Here is a 19,117-nt window from a genome sequence, read left to right as displayed (position 1 = left end):
TCGAAAGTTTCCAACAAGATGTATTTGGACACTGGAAGTGGGAGGGGCATCCTCCGTCACAAGGTGTATTTCCAACACATTAGATTATTCCTTTGCAAAACTCCTTCACTCTTAGGGCGCATACTTTGTTTGAAGTTCTGTGGTCAAGCTTGTTGTCGCAACTGTAACAGAAGGAATGTAATACGTCACATATTAATAGTTTCGCGAGATTTGTGTTTGTAAATGTTTAAACATGAAGAGTCTTCATGGCTAATAACCTATAAATGTTCTGTTTGGTTTTAAATAAACTAGAATTATACCAACTAGTCATGCACGATTGAATATGCAAATGTGTGAATAACAATACAAAACCTACGACTTTACAATAATTTCGCGTAACATAGGCAAAAAAAAACTATTAGAAAGGAAATTGGAGCCAATAATATAAATTCTATGTACTGTAAACACTTGACCACTGTTTCGACCTAGGTGCATTCATACGGAGAGACAAGGTGGAAGAAAACTATTGTCATCAGGTAATTATATTCGCGTCTAAACCTCTGTCAAGCAATAGAAAATATATCAAGTCTCTCGCGAAGTTGTTTTCCAATTTACGTTTTCTTGTTTCCGCTTTCTCGTTTAATGAGATGTTCTGATGGACTTACTGATGCCATTGTGCAAAGCATTTATTTTGAGAGGAGAGGTGAAATGCCAGTGGCCAGCCCGTACGCATATTTGTAGAGTCGTACATGAACTACGTAAAGGCAGTCTTCCAGCTTAGTGTTTCGGCCGGTGGTGTGAAAGAGGTTAATACGTTTGCAACGGACGACAACGTTAATGACCACTTTAACCCTGCTAAAACAAAACACATTTTAAGCTGATGAAAGAAGAGAGTGGTAATAATGCAAGCATCAGTACTCGACCAAAACTCCATTCATGAGCTCTTGCGTCTTGGTAAAAAACGTTGAGGTCATGTTTGAAGGGCAACCGAGAAGATGTGATTTTGTGAGAAGAAAAACTTCCCAAGCTTTCAATAAATGTCAATGAACGACTGCAGCAGCATAGGCGGCAGCAGAGGCAGGCGCAAAACCACCGCAAACCGTAGAAAAGATTACGATCTGAGAGGTTGTTTCGCTCGTCCAAACGACAGACGCCCGACTCGTATCCCATCCTGGTTTCAAATCTCCGTGTGGTAAAAAGCAATATCGCCACAATTCCAGTGGTTCCTACTAAAGCACCCACGCAACCAGTTGCCACATTCACACCAAAGTCAACCGTGCGGGACGACGGCATTACCGAAATGCTGTCCCGCAAACGGTAGAAAACATCGTATTGCCATACTACATACGCAACATCGGGCAAGCATCTTAAATGTCTATGTGGCAAAATACATTCAAAATACCTCTGTGACGACTAGGCTCCGGATGAAGCTCATCTGGTTGTAACAACATAAACTGCCAGCGTTTATTGATTAGTTGAACACGTGGCACATGTTTTATTCTAATTTCCGGAGAGAAGGTTGTGTGTTACAAGGCATTCAACATAACCTGTTTCAACAAGCCAGTAACTTGTACTTAATTGTTCTTGACAACATACATGTGTGCATTTAGGACTTTCGGCCTCTATATTAGATCAAGAAACTCCAACCAGAAACTCTTTAACTTTACTGACTGGACCAAGATCCATAACCCTGCCCCAGATGGACGTTGACCGGAAGGTGTTTCTGGTTGGAGTTTGTTGATCTAATATAGAGGCCGAAAGTCCTAAATGATGCCATTGTGCTTCGACCTCACAGGTCGAAGCAGTGCCTGTATACACACCCTGTCTGCAGCTCGCCAATATTATTATGGATTTTTTGCACATGTTTGCATTGGTGTTTTGCCTTTAGCGCTATCAGTTACCAAGCAGATCCGTTTGGCCATAATGCGCTTCACAGTGGCTCGTCTCTGTTGTATGGCACTCAGTATAGGGTACCCAACACATCGATGATGACCGGAACGGTACCACAAAATGGAATTTAGTGTGCTTGCTAGTGTAGAAGGTAGCACAGTGCCACTTCAACAGCTGCACTGATGAGACCTTACAGGTCAAAACAGTGCGTGTACACACCCTGTTTGCAGCTCGCCAATATTATCATGGCCTTTATTGCACATATTTGCATCGGTGTTTTGCATTTAGCGCTATCGGTTACCAAGCAGATCCGTTCAACAGCTGCACACAGGTCGAAACAGTGCGTGTACACACCCTGTCTGCAGCTCGCCAATATTATGGCTTTTTTGGAAACTTGTGTTTGTTGTTTAATAGAAAGATTCCAACTGATCATTAAAAAATTTTTACTTATCTCACCGTGCGCTCCCATCATCGAACATATTGTAACGTTATGCTATGATGTAATGTGTTTTTCAAATTCATGAAACTCTCCATGAGGTAATTCGAATGACTTGCAGTTTGTACCGTCCGTGAAATTAACTTCCGTACTTAGAACGGGCAGGAGAATCAATCGTAACCATGTAATTATGTATCGCGGTTCTCACGCGGCCGCAGGAACTTAAGTGTATATATTCTGTGTTTTTTTTGGTGAAAACTATTCTACATTTTTGGTTCGCCTATGTGGGATCAAATGCCTGTATTCCTGCATACCTTCGTTCGTATTCTTGGTGATTCTCAATAAACAAACTAACCCACGTTTGGTTTGTTACCGAAAGGTGTCAAGGGTCAGGAAACAATCCAATCGCAGCTGAACACAATAAACAAACAACGACAACAACCCCCTAAATTCTACAATATCCACTAAGTCTTGAAAGGGGACAGCACTGTTGCTAGCGATAGTCTTGTCCACCTTTCAGCAGTATCGTGTTGAACTTGTTTCTTGCAGAATGGAGAAGGCGCGATACTTTTTCTTTTGAACTAATTTGTTGTAAACACATCAGCATCCACGTCGAACACATTGCTGTGAGGAACTCTTAAGATTCAACATCAACAATTTTTTTTTTCAATTTTCTCATGACGACTGCACTTCTTGTTAATCTTCAACAACATCATCAAGTATGGTTGGTATTTGTAACTCATATAAGAATTCAATCACAAGTTCAAGAATACGCAACTTTTACCCTCACCACACTACGTTTATTGACAACGACAACAAAAATATTCGCAGTCAGCGAGCTGCTGCAGTTGACAAATCAATTTTGGAAAAAAAAGTTTCAATGTTTATCTGGAAAAAAATTAATTGGCAATGAACTAGTCGCCACTGAGTGACTAGCAGCAATTGGTTGTTAGAAAAACAAGCTACAAAAAAAGTGTTGCCGCTGCATATTTAATGACGAAGAGAAAGGAATTATATTGATATTTACTCAGAAAAATTGGTCTCAAGAAGAATTTAAGAACATCTTGTTTGGAATAAAACATAACTATCCATAAAATCCATGATAACGCACAAAAACATAGTTTATGTACAAGGCGTGTGAGAGGGGATTTCGAGGAGGAATTTTAAGATTTTTTGGTGATTTTTTAAAGATTAAAGGATATATTTTTCTTAGTCCATAGATTTTTTCCATGCGTTGGTTACGTGGAATCTTTCCAACGACAATACAACATATTTACAAGTAAACGATCATCCAGAGACACCATTTTTTCATATCCGACAATAAATGCCCTGACTTCAACGCCGTTATGTTTCATCTTCATCTCATACAATGGCTGGCACTTTGGACGACAAAGACGCACTCGAATGTTTTCTGCAATTTGATGGATTGCAAAATGAAGTGAGGTCACTGGCACTAGTGGAGTCACCGCTATACTATAAGTTAATGCCATGCGTTCCAACACATGATAAGAGTGTCCATGTGTTGGATGGCGTGTGACGTGGACGACTAATTAACACAACTCATCACGTCACTCGTACATAAAGTCATGATACACAAATGCCGAAGAGCCTGACTAGTCATCAATATAGAAACAGGGAGAACACGAAGCGGAATGCGCACACGAACCAAATAGCGAGTTTTTTTGTTTGGTTTGGACAGCTCAGATCCGGCGTCAAAGATGTTACTTTGTTATATTTGTGAGATTTTTGTGAAGAAAGATGACATTACAAATATAAATTTTGTGTTTGATTCTATCTGCCATTGCACGTTAAACAGGGTATTAGAGTCGTCGAAACCAAATTGTTTTTTGAAAATGTCTGGAAAAGGCACTTTAAATTTTCCACATACTGAATGCAAGGTTTATTTACAGAGTGGTTTCTGTTTCAGTTACAAGAAGGATTTCATGGTTGGCAACCACAACCACATTTTCCTGTTGCTCTTCCTGTGGTTGGAGCCTGGAAACGACACGTAGGCCATCCCGGATTCTATCATAAAGCAGTTTCGGGGCGTTGGAGTAGATTAGGGGATTTAGGGAGCTGTTGATGGGGAGAAGAATGATAGCTGATACAGCATACATCACTGGAGGCATAGAGACTCCAGCCATGTTTACAAATGCCATGATGGAAATTGGAATCCAGCAAAAAAAATCCGTAATTATCAGTCGGAGGATTTTCTTTTGCATTTCTGCCGAAACAAACAGAATTAATGGTATATTATGTCTGCATGTACGAATGAGCTTACCTTTGTTTTGTTTTGCCGCCTTTCCATCTATAGGTCTCTCGTTCACTTGCCGGGCACTGGCAGTTGACTTCATGTATATCCAAACATACGTAATTACCACAAACATGAAGGCCAGGAAGTTGAGAGTAATAATGGCGATTGAAAATCCCCACGCCTTGTCGTTGGTTGTTACATAAAGTTTGCTGATGCAAACACTGCTGCTGCTGTAATATCTACACATAAACAGTCGTAAGGCAGTATTAAGATGGACATTTTTCGCGTCATAACAAACAAACAAACCCCAAATATCCAGAAATGTTAAATAGCTCAGTGTAATTGTAATCCTCAAGAATAGTCATAAAATCCATCCAGGATTTAGCACTATTCACTCGCATGAGGGCAATGTTGGGTGCTTGGGAATCGTTGCTTGTGAAGTTGTGTTGGAAAGTTACAAATCGATCCATGAAATTATCCATGCCTGTAAAAAAACGCAACTGTTATTTGAAACTGTAAGATCATCTACATCGAGGACAATATCTTACTGGAAAAGTCGACTGCAACATTATCAAAAAACGGGTTTTCATTCATCAAGGCTTTGGTTTCAAACAAATGTTGAACTTGAGTTGTGAGTGGAATAAAAGCAATTGTAAACGAGAATGCCCACGAGAGAATAATCGAAAGGATGACTGTTTTCAATTCCGGTTTCAAGGATGCATTGAATGGCTGAAACCCAAGAGGATATTCACATATTTTTTTTCAAAGCAATTGGTTTGCAAACTCGCCGGTCCCTTTAAATCAAGGGACGGAAAAATGTAGTTATTAGTTCGAATCCCATTGGACTGGAAATTGTTTAAACTATCTTTACTGAGAGGTTCAAAAAAGATGCGTCGTTTCAATATTGTTCGGGCATGCTAAGCTTGCAAACAAAGCAGAGCCTTCAATTTAATTTGCGGAAATGTCAATCTAACTATAAGCTGCGTACAGGGGAGAAAGATGTCCGAAATACGAGAAATCGTTTATTAAAGAAAATTAGTATAATTAGTATATATAACAAATCAATGTATTTGTGTGTACTTATAAAAGGTAAAGTGTGTCAGCGATTCAACAGTTGGTTGAACCAAGTACAACTGTTCCACTCACGTTTTTCACGGCATAGAGTCGGAATATGGCCAACAGAACCATTGTAAACACCGATGTTTCGCTTGAAAGCAAAACCATTACACCCATTGTGGTGCAACTTTCGCTTGATCTCCAAATAAGGTCATTGGCACAATAATTTCCGGAGTATCTGAAACCAGCGGCTCCCAGCATGATTAGATAAACTCCCATGAGTAGATCGGAAACCGATAGATTTAAAACGAGTAGGTGGTTTGTGCGAAATGCAGCAGATTGTGATTTTGTCGTCCCCAATACTCTGCTTTCCATCACCATGACAACCTCAAAATCCCATTATTGAAATATAATAACATCATCTGATCGTACAAAAAGGGCCAGAAGAAAGTAGGTTAATTTTACCAAATTTCCGGCAATGGCGAGCATCCCCATTATCCACACAATAGCTCGTAGAAATGGATTTGCAATCAACTCGTATCGTGATGAAAATATGTTTTCGTCGATCATTTTTGTTTTTGTAGGGCACTCGTCCGACCAATCAGAGCAGTCGCCGACTCCATTGAATTTCTGTATGGAATAAATTTAACATAACTTTGCAGCTAAGTCGGTCACACTGGCGTTCGCAAACAGCAGGTTGAGAAATTACTGTCTCGTATGAACTTGGTTAACAACGACAGTATGAATTTTCGACAAACTGCGGAATGCAAAAACGCGCTTTTTGGAGAGGATGCTGTCCACAAAAATGATAATCTATTGGTAAATTGGCATTTCTCTTCTGGTGGCAAGCGGTTGAGATGTGGCTGTTTGTTTGGAGTAAAGAAAGCCTAATTGTTTGTTTTACATGATTAGTGCAAGTTGTCGCACTGCAACTGAAGTGGTTTAATATATGTCTTTGTAATTTTGGCTTCATTAAATTTTAGACCCTTTTGTAAAGAACGTTTCGTTTTTAGTGAATTTGACCGATTCGCACATTTGGCCATGCGCTAAGAAAGGCACGCAGACCAAAGAGAAAACATTAGTGCCAAACAATTAGCGAAAGGGTCTTTCTATATCGGTCGTAACATTTTCAGAACAGCAGTTTTGAAAGATCTTGTCTCTCCGTCCTGCACGACTTAAACATGTTTGCCACAGAACATAAAATTTATGTGTTTACCTTTTCCTTTTTGACGAAAAGTGGTTGTTTGTTTTCGCAATAAAACCTTCCATCATTTGTGCAGTTTATTTCGTCACTTTGATCATCGCAGTTAATTGTGAAATCACAAACATCCGATTTGTTGATAGAAATCTAATTTCATAAAACGTTTTTATTTCTTGGTCGTCTAGTTTATTTTTATGCATGTATCTGTCACAAAAACAATAAAAACATGAAAAAATACAGTAAAAAGCTTTTACTGTATTTTTAGTGAGCTGCTGTGCATACGAATGATTATTGTATCATAACAGGGAGAAATATGACAATCTAGTTGCCCTTTGTAGTTAAAATTAAGATTTAAAGTGATTTTACTCCAACTAACTTCCGAATTAAATTCTTTTGAAATCTTTATTTACAAGAAATAATTTTACTTTGGCTCCATTATATACTGGGCAGTAGAACCTTCCTTCCTCATTGCAGATTTCTTCTGGATATTCGTCAGCTTGATCCTTGCAATCAATATAACCGTCGCAAATTTTTGAAATAGGAATAGTGAGAAGTCCGTCTTTTGTGTCGCAGGGTTTCCGATGTTTGCAAAGTTGAAGATCTTCATCGTGGCCGATGTTTCGACCTGTGTCAAGATTGTAGATCGAAGCACCGCAATCCAGCTTCCCATCGCACAGTAGTTTGTTGTCAAACCGATTCCGCTCCCAAGGAGACTGTATAAAACACATCACGTGGTTGAACTTCCTGGAATGTTTTGTGCAAACGATCATTTTGTCATTTTGTCAGGACTTCGTGGTTGTCTGTTACAGTTAGTTTTGTTGTTAGTGAATTTTTGAAACAGATATCATTCCAAGATGTTTGTTTCTCACATGTATCATTGTTACAATTTTGAATCAATCAGGTATCAATCACCATAATTTAATGACAAGTCATGGTCTTGTATAGTATTCATCGCTCCAATATATTGGCAGCGTTAGTTTTGCTCGTCTTGGCATCCCAGAGTTAGTTTCAAACAAAGGGGTAGAATTTTAGTCTCGGGGCTTTTGAGATTTAAGCACCTCGCGATAAAAGCATTCAAACGAATCTGTAACGATGTTAAGTGAATCTTTGTTCGCTAAGATGATGATCAACGGTATTGCGAAGTGATTCAACTTCATGAAACACCAGGATCGTTCATCGTTCATTAAGATGAGTGAGAAGCTAAAGTGAAAAGCAACTGAAGTTATATTTACCACAGAGTATCCGAATGGAACGCACTATGGGGGAACTAGTCGAAACCCTGTGTTTTGTAGCAACGAAGTTTAAGTGTAGTGTGGTTATTACGTATGATGTCACTGGATATTACTCAGCGGTATATAACAACGTCTGTGCTGCAAAGGGATCTTTCTGCATGCAAAAGTGCTGAAAGTGGTCGCAAAAAATGACAGTACAGACAGAAATATTTCAAATTGACTTATGTAAGTGCTCTTAGTACTGTGCCGTATCTATCACAAATACCATCGAGTAACCACACAAGTATTCATGTTGGGCTCATTCCCATGCGTTTAATATCTCATTCCCATCCATACGTTTAACCTACAGATTTACATCGGAAATACCTAAATAAATGACAACCAAAACTTATCAATGTTTTGTTTTCGCAACAGTTTCTTTTTAATTCTTTGCCGCGCTTGCAGAACGTCGAAGTCACGTGATTGGTGCAGTGTGACGCAAGTATCCGAGCGTAGGGTTTTCAATCATTGTGTTTCGTGTTTTCGTTCGCTTACAAACGAACAAGTAAAATGGAAAAAAACAACGTTGATTGTACTTTGCTTCATGTCACTAAATGCAGATTGGTTTCACAAAAGTTCAGCAAACTTCAGAAACCATACCAACAAACATTTCCGGTTTGGCCACAGTCTTTGTGAAATGGTGTAATAACTATGCTCGACTGAGTAAATAAAAGAGCCGACAAGTGAACGTAAACAACGACTGAGCATTGTTTTCATTCTGGTAAACTGATTCCCGTCTTAGCAATAAGTTAATGCATTCTTACTTACCCCACAATCAAACCTTCCCTGTATGTAGTTGGTTGTTGTTGAGCAGTCGATTTTCACTTCCTCATCCACACTGAAAATATTTGCTTGTTTGGCGTTTTATTTTTAAAAAATACTCAAATTCGGATTAGATGGGATTTACTTGCAATTCCTATAGCAATTAAACATACATAGCTCAAAACTGTCCAAATACAATAACAACAGACATTCGTGACGGGCGCGTCATTATTTAAATGCAGTACTTCTTAGTGTTCCTGGGTGAGTTAAGTTTTTCTTTAAGTTCCAACATTGAATGCAGCTTTGTGACGTTTGACCACATACTTTAGATAATATCCAAACCACAGTAAGTCATCAATATCAACTGTTCCTCTACATAACGCTCAGCTAGATTGATGGGTAACTTAACTAACCGACACTTTCAACTTGCATCATATGATGAACCACTGTGCTGAGATTGAACTTCATGTGCTGTGATTGTATTTAAACAATGCACTGCGTGACAAAGTTTCTTCGAAAAACCATGAGTCGTGCCAACATAAACAAGTAATGCGTCATTTACAGACAATCAATAGATCTTACACTATTGCAAAGTTTTAATTTTTAGGGGACCTTACGCCACATTGAACGTCATTCGTTTCAATCCAAGAAAAAAATCAATGTTTTATCACTTACTGATGAAACTTGCCACAATCTTTGGTTTTCCCAGATTGACAAAAACATTCGTCACTTTTATCGGGACAGTCGATGACGTCGTCACACACACTTGACCTTGAGATGATCATCGGGTCATTTATGCATTGGAAACACAACCGACGATTAAATGTGTATGAAATTTGAATGTCTCTGCAAATTATGCAAGTCAATAATGTCTTATCCTATCAGGAATTTTTTTAACAATTGTTTTTTAAGTACCCGACATATCCAGCACTCTCTAAAGTGTAACACAAATCAGATTTATCGTCGCAATCAGCAATGTCATCCCATAGAAACAACTGCGGAAGATTGCAATTCCTGCCATTCCGAACACATTTGAATCCATGTCCGTTGTTCCGGCGTTGGAAAGCTGGACAGTCATTGCAAGGGTCGCCATCACAAACAGTCGAACGTTCCCAACAACCTGAACTCGGACACTGGAAGTGGGAGGGGCAGAGGTACTCACACGGGGAATTTTCTTTACAATGTGAAAGCTTGTCGCAGATTTCAGCTTTTGAGCTACAAGAAATTTTGATTTGTCCCATTGTGTTGTGACAGACTCCATGATTATCGAAACAATCACAACGTTGCCTGGGACTAAATATAAACAACTAGTAAATTAATTCAACAAACAAATAAAAGACGTTTTTCACAAGAAATTACCCAAAATACGCTTTCTGGATATTCCTGCATTGCTGGGGGACTTTCCCTTTACATTTGCATTCATCACTCATATCAGGACAATCTATGACGTCATCACAAACACTTGACCTTGAGATGATCATGGGGTCATTTGTGCATTTGAAACACAATCTCTCGTTAAAGGATGATGGATTACGAATATCTCTGCAATGGAAAATTCGATTTGTTGTCAAGTCTTTGCCTTGTGTGAGGTGATAACCTATGCCAGATATGTTTGTTCTGTTTGTTGTTCAGTCATATCAGCTTGTTTTATGAGCTTATCACACCGTAAGTTGTGTTGCTAAGTATTTGACCAGTTAACAGTGGCCATGGAATATACGACAATTATGAAATACCTAACGTAACATAAATCAGATTTATCATCGCAATCAGCAATGCTGTCCCATAGAAACATTTGCGGAAGATTGCAATTCCTGCCATTCCGAACACACTTGAATCCATGTCCATTATTCCAGTGTTGAAAAGCTGGGCAGTCATTGCAAGGATCTCCATCACAAACAGTCGAACGTTTCCAACAAACCGAATTTGGACACCGGAAGTAGGAGGGACAGCCAAAGTCACAAAACGATTTTTTATAGCACATGATTTCCCCTTTGCAAAATTCCTTTAATCTTAGTGCGCAATCTTTCCTTTGACCGGTGTCAAACGAGTTGTCGCAACTGTAACAAAAGTACAAATATATTACCATTTTGTATTTGAACATGTTGAAACATGAAGAGCGTATATCTTGTGTATGTTAGTTTTAGTTTCAAATAAACCACATTAATACCAAAATTTGCTTGCTCGGCTGGATACACCGTGGTTGGAAGTATATGTGTGTATAACAAATACACAACCTACAACTTTGCTACCAAAGTAGATGACATCATGAGACGTGGCTAGCAGCGGAGCTATAACTTATTGTACTTGTTGGTTGTTGCGTAATTTGTGGTGAAGGTATAGTTTTCTAATTTTGTCGTTTATATGCACAGAAATCATTAGGTTCTCTGGCATCACAGCCAAGGTATTGTAGCCAACCAAGATTACCTACTTCGACCCAACACGCGAGATATGAAACACCAAGATCTCTGCGAGGTTTGGATACACTACTGTGAGCTAATGAGGTCTACTGCTGTGTCCACTTAGCTGCGGGAGCTCAGAAGTTAGAGCTTGTGGTTTAATGCCGTATTCGGAAAAGGTTAGAAATGCGTAAATCATGCTGTGATGGTGTTAGATCTTTCATTGAATGACAGACTTATGAAAGGATGTAGGCTTTGTTCCATCAAGTATTAGAACGTAATACTGTTAGATTTTTGTTGTGGCCAGGAGGCAGCTTGTCTAAAATGTTCACATCATATCGGATGAGAGTGCACTTGTTGGTGCTCTGTCGTCACCTAGCAACCTTTTGTTTGCGTCAGATTACAAAGGGATTGGGAAGTTTTATGAACCCAAGAAATCCAAAACTGTTGGGCACAAAATCTTTGTCGGTGGTTGAATATTGACTGCTGCAAATAATGCAGAAGATATTAAGGTGGCAAGGGATCTTCGCGAGCATCTGGCAAGGGCAAGCCTCAAACTTTCTAAATTGATCATTGGGCTGCCATCAAATCCATACTTTCGGCAGATACAGCGCAGCCAAGGCAAGATGCCAAGGAAGCATTTGGGTGTGCCTTAATATGAGTTTTATGCAATGTTCTTTGTCCGAAATCGAAGAATATTCGACAAACAGACAGAAACAAAAACGTTTTATGGTCATTACCCAAACACATAAAACTTTTTGGTGATTTGCTTTTACATTACGACTAAAAATGGACGGACTTGGTTTTTGTGTATAGCAAGACCAGCATTTAAGTTGACATTTGCTGCAAACAAACTTTATAGGCGAATGCCTAATGTTTGAAACGTATTCATACTACATCCAATATAAAAATACATTGGCTCTGCGCCAAACTTGTTTGTTTTGGAATAACGAAACCGGAGTTCTTTGTATTATCGAACAAAGCTACGTATTGAACAACAATAATAAGTAAAAGCAAGTGTTACTCAAGCGAACATTAATAACACTTTTGACTTTTGCCGTGAACGATATGTTTCATTGAACATTTCGTGAAGATAACACAAATCCAGATGGGATCGCCAAGTTAAGATTGAACGATCGACGTGTCGGCCAACCCTACTATAAAGTGTTCTTATCTTAGATTTATTCCCACTGGCCACTTTTTATCTCATAAGTGTATCGCAGTGTTCATGTCATTGTTTGAAATTCGTTAATTTTAACAAAAGTGAAATCCTGATAATATCGTCTACTTGTTGTTCAACATGAAACGACGAAACATATTTAAGCGACATTTACCTCATGTAAGGACTGGTGGGGTTTTCAGAAAACTTGACTGGTTTCTCGTCACTTCCGTCCCTGCAGTGTGGGTTACCACCATCGCAAAACAACTCAGCCCTCACCCTACTCCCATCATCGCAAGTGAACTCTGCACAAAACAACATCCAACACATGAAGGTAAATCGACCACGAAGTTTTTTTGTAGATTTTGGTGAGTCGCAAAAGAAGCGTTTTTACGTTTCGAAGAATTTTCCTGTAAAATCTAAATGCAGAATTTTCTCAATTTTGGAAACAAAAAAGTTTCCGCCATTATTTTTCTAAAGTTTTATTTGGGTAATTTGTATTGATTCATAATAACCAACCTTAGTAATGTTGTAAACAACTTGTTGGTTTTGTGTTTCAAACATTTTTTTTTATTTTTGTTTTCACCTCACTTATTTGTTCACTTTAACTCGCACGTTTTTCTTGTTTACTCCCTGACTCACCTTCAGCATATATCTGCATTTGTTTCACCTTCTCACATTGTAATTTTTTGCGTTTCGTCGTGCTTAGGTGGCAGTCGTGTGACGCGCTGATGGATTGGGATGCTGATGGCGGGATAATCAGTTCTCTTGTTGTGGCAGAAGAGCGATCACACAACTGCCACGCAAGTTCGACTGATCGTGCGTGCAAAATAAAATGTTAAAGCGACCCATATACCAAGTAGAAAACCTGAAGAGTAAAACAAATACAGGTGCATACTGAAGGTGCGTGAGAAGTAAAGAAAAATACTGCGCATCAAGGGCCTTGCAACTATGAGCTGTCCGTGCATTTCTGTTTGATTTCTTTTGAAATGTGTCGCTAGGTGGTTGTGACATTAAAAACTGACACTTCCCAATCCATTGTCTTGTTTACGTCAGAATAATATCCTGTCAAATTGAAAATATCGTTGTGTCATCATAGTCAAGGATTGTCTTACTACGACAAGCCAGCCTTAACTCAAAATAATCGTCCACGTTCATTTTACATGGTTGTTGAGACACATAGGGACGTCCTTTCCTAATATTTGATAATTCCATACTTTTGTACTGTTATTGGATCTTGCCACATTTAAGTTTGGCTTGTCTAAAACCACAGTTAGATAAATTAAGTTTTAAATGTGCGGCCATCTGCTTGGTGTGTATTTGTATGGTTGTGTTGTAGAAAATCCAAATGTTTTGTATGGTTAAGTATTTAGCTTTGAGGAATATGAAAAAGCTCTGTTCCATGAACTTGTAGTTTGCAATCCCTGCCCAGGGCGTGAATCATTTGGCTGACTTTAGTAAAAGTACAAAAGTTTCCAAGCCTTGTAATGTGTAGAAGAAAATGTATCTGGAGGATCAAAACAGAACTGAAAGCATCGTTAGACACAGGGACGGAATTCACATTTGTTTGAATAGAGAATCAAGGATGTGGGTTTTTAAGATCAGGTATTCCGTCTTATAAGCGACAGAGGTACGACCAAAAAATGACGCAGTTCGTTGTTCGGGATGCTGCTGAGCATGGAGTGTTAAACATGTCACCCACTAGGGTGCATGCACTCCACCAGATAATGGAATCCTTCGAACGGTATATTTTAATCTGTTTAACTTTTTTTCCCGTCGTCCCACGAACGATTTTGTTGAGGAAGGTCCGTCTCATGTGCAAGTAAATGTGTAAACGGTTGCAATATTCACAGTGTGTTTTCAATGCGTTACACCCTAGTGCTGTTGCCTGTATGGCAAACGTGTCATGTGCTAATTGGTCAGATTGCTCTTTGATATATTCCTATCGCAGGGTGGCCACATAATTGGTCACCATAAGCTCTTTGATATATTCCTATCGCAGGGTGGCCACATAAAGAACAACATTCAGGAAAGATTTTGCTTTCGGTGAAATTCATGCTGAAAATCTAAACCTTCTACGTCACAAACTACAACTATGAACAAGGTTTCTCCATATTTTCTTTCTAAGCAATATCTAAGCAATATACTTCTTTTCGTTGAAAGTTCATGAAGCTTAATTGTTTTTAAATGAAACATACGTTATTCACTACATTAGCACAATTCATTCAGAAACATTGTTTAAATTTGTAACAAAATACATACTTTCGTTATTATTATACTGAGCCGAAGCATGTGTGATGAAGGAAAGCAGGATTCCAACCACCGTCAACCCACATCTGATAAAACACAGCGCGTTTAAATTTCGTATTGTTATAATTCTGTAAGTTTTGTAACGCTCGGAGGTGGCATGACTTGCCATTGCTTTTAGCAATGTTTCCCAAACGTTTATTTGTCTGTGGAACACTGCGACAGAATTACGTCAATGGTTACTTAAACTGTAAGTTTTTTTTTCTTTTGGGGTTTGTTCTCAAACTGTTGTCCAAAACCTAAACTGCCGTATTCAGCAGTTTTTTCGTAAAGTCGAATCCAACTTTAGGAATATACGGTTGATTATTGTCTCCGCTTAAAATGTGTTCTATTTATTCATTGATATGTGACGTTATAACTGTACTTGGTAATTGGGAGGGTTTTACTTGTTTCGAAACAACCAAAGTTCATTTTTCAGCAATATTTACACTGGTTCAACTGCATTTCTGATGCAAGTACAAAAAATCAAACATAGTTATTTCGTGTTTTTTTTTCGCCATAAAATGTGGATATTATTTAATGCGAAGAGAACTAAAATTATTTACAAACCTTGGTCTCATTTTTATTTTGGAGACAAGAAAGCGGATCCAGTCTTGATCCGTCTTTAACCTCCTACTGATCAACCAACGATTACTGCAACAAAAACTATTGAAAGTTCTCTCGCTAAGTAAGCATCAGAACTCGCCGCCTTTACAATGTTTGTTGAGATAGATTTGTAACAGTCAATCTACTTATACCTGTAAAAGGTTAGACAAGTTTGTTTGCAAATGAGACAAAATACAGCATAATACTCTAACTCTGAAACAAAACATTAGCAAACTTTTTGTAGAAACTGGAATCTCTCTCTCTACCTTCCTATTTACATACATATTTAATAAAGTAAGAAGCCTGGCCTCTATTTAAGCAACTTTATTCCTGTTTCGTAAGGTTTTAATGCGTAGACCACATAGCATCGGCGGCAGTTAAACATAGTCACAGATTGCCGCACTAATTATATGGATATTTAGCATCCTGCTATTGCATTCTGACATTTAAAACTGACACTTCCTATTTCATTGTCTCACATCTAAACAACATCCTTTCAAAAATGAATCATCGTTGTGTAAAATTTAAACAACAAACACCCCAATATTTTTTATCCGTTGAAAAGGACTTCCTCATCAATCGCCGCTTTCAACTGACCGTTTTTACGGCGTATTGGATATACGATAGTCTTTATGAGAAGCTCCACCTCACACGTTTGCCTCGGTGTTACAATATTGATGTATTACCACCAAATATCCTTCGTTTTAACTGAACGAAATCTCCACTCTTCCCTGCGACAATTTTGGTTTAGAAGTCAAAATTGGGGATAGGACAATTAAAGTAAACAAAGTAAACAAAAATTATTTGTATGATCAACAGATTGCTTTGCGATGGCGCGGATTTTAAAGTGAATGTTTTGAGGTTGTGTTGACTTATCATTTTCAAAGAAACATGGTAATGTTGATGAAATTGTGCAGTGTGTAATATCAACCTTGCATAAGTTCTTGCCTCGTTTCCCTGCAGATTTATATTTCAGTACTCAGTCTTCGTCTTCAACAGTGTGACAATCGGCTTTTATGTTTGCTTTTCAGCATTCAAATACTTCCATCATCATGACGTTGGCCGCAAGTTGATTGACAGGTTCGTGCGGGGCGCTTCTTGCCTGCCAATCAAGTGGCGACGCGTGCCACACGTACGTTTCATGTAAATACGCAGGACCTGGAGTTTTTAGCGTCTGCAATTCTTATTTTTTCCGGCATTCATCAAACGAGAAAACGTGCGTTTCGACGGCCCAGAAGAAACAAATAATATCATTTATTTTGTAACTGCAAGAGTTTTGCTTTCAAACTCAGATATGGGTTGTGTAAAAAATAATTATCCCTCACTTAATATTCTGCAAAACCCGAACATTGTCCTGCTTTCGTAGCCATACTTTTACATCATTCCCTATTTTGTTCTGAATTACGCGCGAGGCGCTTCACGTCCCCCGTGACCTCACGTTTGCAAGGAGGAATATTATTTTCAGAGAGCTGAGAAATGAGTCCATCCAGTAGGACGACAGCATGATGCATCATGTCTTCTATCCTTTGATAACTTTACCTTCAATTAAAAGCTCTCTTGTCGAGAAGAAATGTATGTGAATAACAACATTACAATAGAATTATGTCGCTTTAATACGATTCACGTCATGATGATGGAAATATTTGAATATCGAGACGGAGTGGTAAAATAAAAAACTTCGGGAAAACAGAGCGGGAACTCCGGCAAGGTTAGAATTTAATTTTGCACAAATTCTTCGACATTACGCTGCATCGTTTTAAAGGGAAGAAGTCAACAAAACATTCACCGACTATTTAATCTGCGTCATTGTGTTCACAAATCCCTTAAATAATTTTCTTCATTTAATTTAAATTTCGACTTTCATACCGAAATCGCAAGGAAAGTTAAATCAATCCAACCAGAGAAAGTTTGGTAGTGGGTTGACCATAAATATCCCCACACAACCCTATTGGACACATTATTGTGATTAAATTTTGTAACGCATCAATACCCAGTTTTATGCATGGTACATATCTTGTTTTTTTAAGGTTTGTTGGATAGAACATGAGTGTTTTAAGTCAGTGCGTCTCAATATGCAAATATTACAGCACTCTGGTACACGAGCAATGTAGGCTTCACATGAAGAAAAACTAACAACTCATGTGACACAACGACGTCTTAATTTGCCAGGATGTTGACCAGCCGTGGGCAAGAAAATGGATTAGGAAATGTCAGTTATAAATGTCAGGTGGGAAAGAAAATCCATATCATTTGTATAAAAATGTCTGTCTTTGTTTGGCTGCTGCCGAGATTTTGGAAATCATATCCAAAACCTCAAATTTGGAAGGTTGCTTCTTTCCCATATGCCTTTAAAGGAGGCTAAGTATTTGACTACCACGGGCCAACCATGTTCACAAAACGAAATTATTGGCGAAGAAGTTGTGACGTCACGATTACTGGGGCGTTATAGTCAGTGAAGCATTACGCAACAGTAATCAGAGCACCTTTGCGCTTGGCAATAACCTTCGTGTTTTAATTTGCATACAGTGAAGTATTTCTGATCAGATATTGTGTTCTTATCAATACTCCTTTTCTGTGTACTTACAGATCAAGCAGACGTGGAAATAGCATCTCTTCCGACAGAGCATAAAATTGATACCGCTGAAGTGCCTGGTTGTAAAGTTTTACTTTGTCTTCCATCGTCCCAGGCTCGTTTATGATGTCCTTCATTTTCCGGTCCAGCGTGGTTAATGTGTTTTCAACAGGCGTCGTTTGTGAAGGTGTGTTTCCCTGCAGACTTTTCAAGATATGAGGGTCCACCAAAGCGAATTTTTGAACACTTTCCATTTCACTTCCCACCAGACAGAACATTAGTGACGGCGGGTATTATGCAGCCAATCAACGGAGCTAACAACGCTGATAAAAATCCTCCACGTTGTATAATCTGACGTTTTCTTTTAAACGAATTAAAAGTTAACTTCAGCGAGGTTAAAGTAAAGGGAGTTACACCCAAATGTCGTACACTTCATATACACTGGAAAGAGACGAGTTTTGACATCGTTGCTTACTTTTTCGATATTCTGCAATCTACTGGTGGATATTTCCATGAATGGCAGTATTATGGAACTAACCATCTCTTCAGGTATTTGTTTCTCAACCAATAGCTCAACCAATACTAACAACTCATTCACACACCCTTGTATCCCACTTACAGCATTCTGACGATTACGCAACTTTTCATAACACTTTAGTGCCACCATACTAAAAATAGCCGCGTCAGCATATTTTTCGTTTACTCACTCCTGCATTGAAAACTCCAATAAATGCTGGCAGGTGTGTTCTGTCACCTGATATTTTTCTGGGGGTTTTGTGTACTTGTCGTGCTTTTCTTTGGACTTACATATTTCTTTCGCCATGTAAGAGGTGATTTTTTCCGTAAAGGTTGTTTTTTGCAAGACCACGCTCTTTCTGTAGTTGCGAGAGTGAAATTTTTTATAAACCGGTTACTATTTGAAGTTAGTTAGTTCTTGGATCTGTGAGAACAGGAAGCTTAAAGGGGACATTTTGTGTGCGCAACCGTGTTCTTTTCTGCTGCTTGTACCAGGTTCAAGTTGCGTTGTTGAAGGTTTTGTCCGGTTAAGTGGTCGTCTGACAAACAAATTAATCTCTTACTTTTCAAAGCCGGTCTAAGTGCTTGTAGCAGTGTAACCAGATACCAACTACGTTACATTGCGAACACATGGGTCTACATTATATAAAGGGTAAAATAGCAATGAACTTCAAACTGTAATCTTCACAATAATCAACATGAAGGTTTTCATCGTACTATTCGCAGTGTTGAA

General features: G+C 38.6%; 1 protein-coding gene across 1 annotated transcript; it reads right to left on the bottom strand.

Moving 5' to 3' along the window:
• Positions 1–7,199: 7,199 nt before the first annotated feature.
• Positions 7,200–18,122, bottom strand: LOC145895748 (uncharacterized). The gene is given in 9 exon segments (XM_082984531.1): positions 7,200–7,529; positions 8,856–8,925; positions 9,525–10,142; positions 10,209–10,391; positions 10,583–10,906; positions 12,580–12,709; positions 13,047–13,217; positions 14,667–14,740; positions 17,881–18,122. Coding segments are annotated over 9 exon segments (2,142 nt in total).
• Positions 18,123–19,117: the final 995 nt, after the last annotated feature.

Source organism: Ascidia mentula, chromosome 3 (genome assembly GCF_947561715.1).
Source record: "Ascidia mentula chromosome 3, kaAscMent1.1, whole genome shotgun sequence".
Lineage (NCBI taxonomy): Eukaryota > Metazoa > Chordata > Ascidiacea > Phlebobranchia > Ascidiidae > Ascidia > Ascidia mentula.
Note: the sequence above shows the minus strand (reverse complement) of the source record. Positions and strands in the feature narration are given on the sequence as shown.